This window comes from Myotis davidii, unplaced genomic scaffold (assembly GCF_000327345.1).
Source record: "Myotis davidii unplaced genomic scaffold, ASM32734v1 scaffold524, whole genome shotgun sequence".
Taxonomy (NCBI): domain Eukaryota; kingdom Metazoa; phylum Chordata; class Mammalia; order Chiroptera; family Vespertilionidae; genus Myotis; species Myotis davidii.
Window position 1 is genome coordinate 794,100 of NW_006299263.1, and position 3,817 is coordinate 797,916.

At 41.6% G+C, this 3,817-nt stretch overlaps 1 protein-coding gene across 1 annotated transcript in view; it reads right to left on the reverse strand.

The window, feature by feature from the left end:
- INTS9 (integrator complex subunit 9) overlaps positions 1-3,817 on the reverse strand; it is a 100,537-nt gene that overhangs the window by 32,189 nt on the left and 64,531 nt on the right. The window contains exons 7-8 of the mRNA XM_006774762.2: positions 3,105-3,225; positions 2,251-2,385 (exon numbers count right to left, since the gene is read on the reverse strand). Coding sequence (XP_006774825.1) covers positions 2,251-2,385; positions 3,105-3,225 — 256 coding nt within the window. The remainder of the gene's footprint in view (positions 1-2,250; positions 2,386-3,104; positions 3,226-3,817) is intronic.

Sequence of the window (3,817 nt, forward strand, 5' to 3'; positions counted from 1 at the left end):
GAGAGAACATGGCTACAGAACCTGGCTGGAGAACCTGGATAATGTGGCTGGAGAACCTAGCAAGAGAACATGGACACAGAACTTGGCTGGAGATTGTGGCTAGAGATCCTGGCAAGGCTGCTGATCAACTGAACGCTGTCTCCGTGTCATTCCTTCTTCGCCGACTCCGTCCACACCTTTGGGGACCCCTGAACCTGCTGGGGTTGGACCCCAGCATTGCTGCAGTCCAAGAAAACATTACTTACAAAAACAGGTTTGTGGGGGGTTCAAATTTGGTCCATGGGCCACAGTTTGCTGCCTTTGGAAGTGCACTATCAAGTTTTCTCAAACCAAAACTTTTCTTATCCCTTAGAATTCCATTATTCGGGTAAAAGAAAATCTAATTTATTTTCTTTTTTATATACAATACTGGCTGCCAGTTAGGAATTAAAATTAATTACTTAAGTATGATACTCATTACTTTCAAAACCTTATTTTCCCTTTAAATTTACGAACCTTAAAGAATAATTTACTGGAAATTACATCAATAATACTGTAAAGGCTTTGATGTAAGCAGGACAAATAGGAAGAGTTGGCAGCCAAGTAATCTTTCTGTCTTTCATGGAGGAATAGATCAGGAATGATAGAAGCTGCCAATAAGAAAATTTGATTCAATGAAGCAGGTTAAGATGACATTGATGGGCTTTTGATTTCAATAAGCGGGAAAGGCCCAGACTTCTGCTAGCTATAGGAAAAAATTCCAACTTGTCCCCTCAAGACCTTGAGATGAAACTTGATTATAAAAAAAGGTATAACAAAAAAACAATGCAGAGTAGCAGCTCAGGAGCATCCTGTAGTTCTAGACTTACAGCAGTCTTTCTTTTCCACCATATTAAAGTGGGATTTGGATTTCTCCAAGTTATCTACCATTCATCCACCCATCTGCTATCTAATAATATCCCTGGCCCTCCTTTACAAACATGGAAAGAACCAGAATTTATAAAATGAATAATAAATCCTTTAAAAACACCTAAAATGGAATAACTAATGCATTTATAACTAAGTTTATGTACTTAGCTTATTGCCAAAATGACTGTTGATGAATGACCAACATAAAACCTTCCAATAGCTTTCCTCTACACATGAAAATAAAATCCAAATTTCTCATGATGGCCTACCGGGCCCTACACGGCCAGGCCTCTGCTCATCTCCGGACATCTCTGCTGTCCATACTCAGTATGCTGCAGTCTGAGTGGCCTCTGCGCTGCAAACATGCCTGGCTGCTCCTGCTGTAGGGGCCCTTCATCTGTCATGTCTCTGTAAGACTTTGCCCTCACTGCTTTATGTGGTCATTTCTTCAGGTCTCTGTTCCAACAGATCCTCCCCTGAAGCTTTCTCTGACCATCCAAGTTAAACTAGTCTCCGTCACTCTACACACAACCTTACTTTGTTGTTTTCAGTATTTATATCACAACCTGAAATTACTTTGCTAATTTATTTTCTGCACCCATCCTCTCTCCATACATCCACAGAACTCAGATCCATGAGCAAGGGCTCTGCCTGTGGGTCACCACTGACTCTCATACCTGGAGGAGTGCTGGACACATAGTAGGTCCTTAATAATGTCAAATAACTAATATCTGCTGAGTAAACAAGTGTCCATCTCTCTTCCACATCAGGCTATGATTATCAGAAGTGTTGGGAAATCTCAGAATCCTAGCGGTGGCTTTAGAGGCAACAGGACCTTACATGAATAATCTAACTTTGATAAAGTGTATGTGTAGAACATAAAGTTTCAGTGCAGCAGGATGAGTAAGCTCTAGAGAGCTGCTGTACAACACTGTATCTACAGTCAACAGTAATGTCTTCTACACTTAAAAATTTAGTCTGACCGGGGTGTTCAGTGGTTGAGTGTTGATCCTTGCACCAGGAGGTTGCCAGTTCAATTCCCAGTCAGGGCACATGCCTGAGTTGTGGGCTCGATCCCTAGTAGGGATTGTGAAGGAGGCATTCAAGCAATGATTCTCTCTCATCATTGATGTTTCTATTTCTCTCTCCCTCTCCCTTTCTCTCTGAAATCAATAAAAATATATTGTTAAAAAAATTTATTAAGAGGGTGGATCTCATGTTAAGTGTTCTTACTATGATTTAAAGTGTCTATAGAAACCAAAATTAGGTAGATTAAAACACTGCTGATGGTACTCTGGATATAGTCTAAATTTGGGTTAAGTAACCAAAAAGCTGAGTTGTTAAATGAGAACTCAGAGCTACCTGTGGGTGTGTGGTAAGCAAGGAGGATCCTGAGACGTAAGACACCTTCTCATAATGGGACTGAATAATCCAGTTGGAGCTTCCAAGGGCGTAGCCGGAGCTGAGCGGAGTCACCTGGACCGCACCAAACAGCTCCTGGAAAAGAACCGCAGGAAGAAGTGATGAGCTTTCAGCAACACAGACATGCAGGTGAGTCTGTAGGAGAAAAGAGCAGAAACAGCCTCCTCCACTTAGAAACGATTTCAAAGTAAACCAGAAAGGCTGACATAAAACAGAAAGAGCCCATGTGGCAGACACAGAAAGCAACCCCAGCATTTTGACTTGTCACCTTTCAGAGAGTTTCGGTGCATCCACATGGCACCCGGCACTCCGGCCTCACTCAGTGAAAGGCAGAGCGGATATATTACCAAATAAACCGGAGAGACAAATACGTCCGTTTTCTTTTTCTTTACAGGTTAGGTGTTATTCTCATGGTTGCTCTACACCGAATGACTCTGGGCATAAGCTGACAGAAACGGGAACCTTATCGTTATAGGTCAGAGCTCAAAAGTTACACTTGCAATTTGCTTCCTGATCTCTTTTATGCTCCCTATTTCCTGTTTCCCTTGTCCAAAATCTGTCCTAAAGTGAGACATGCCTTTCTCTTGACTTATCACATGCTGGCCAATCAAATGCCGCCCAGGAAGAACCTGGGAGGGATGGAGGAAGGGACAGACACTGTTCTGTCTTTAGCGTGCACGAGTCCACGATTCTTAGTGATCAAATGGCTTATAAAGGGAACTAGGGGATCCTACCATAAAACCAATATGAATCAAACGCATTCATTAATCACTTAAGATCATATCAACACTCACAATTTTCTGAGAATATCCCACCAGCTGGATTTTACTCAGGGCGGAGTTCACCTCTTGCATCGTATAGCATCTTCTCCAGGTGGACACTTCCACTGCGTCCTTGAGAGGAGAGGGCAGCAGCCTGTAAGTGCATCACAATGCCAATTCTTTAGGTTTTAGAGGTTCCGTTCAAGTACTCTGTCCATTCTGTCTAAGTTGTCCAACTTACGGGCACATAACTGTCCATGGAATTGTGATCTTTTTTCTTTCTCTTGATCGTACTGTCCCCTTTCATTTCTGGCTCCAGTAATTTAAGTCTTATCTTTTTTTTTCTTGGTCAATCTAGCTAAAGGTTTGCCAGTTTTGTTGACCTTTTCAAAGAACCAATTTTTGGTTTCATCGACTTTTTCTATTGTTTTTCCATTCTTTATTTTGTTCAGCCAGCATATAGCTGGATCTTTTTTACTTTTCATTCAGTCTGATGATGTTATCTGACTGACTTGTTTAAGCCATTTACATTTTTTAATATTATTGATATAGATGGTTTGTCTGCCAATTTAAATTTTTTCTATGTCTCACGCCTTTTCTTCATCTATTTTTCCTTTACTACTTAAAAAAAAAAGATAGGCCCTGGCCGGTTTGGCTCAGTGGATAGAGCATCAGCCTGAGGACTCAAGGGTTCCAGGTTCAATTCCGGTCAAGGGCATGTACCTTGGTTGCAGGCACATCCCCAG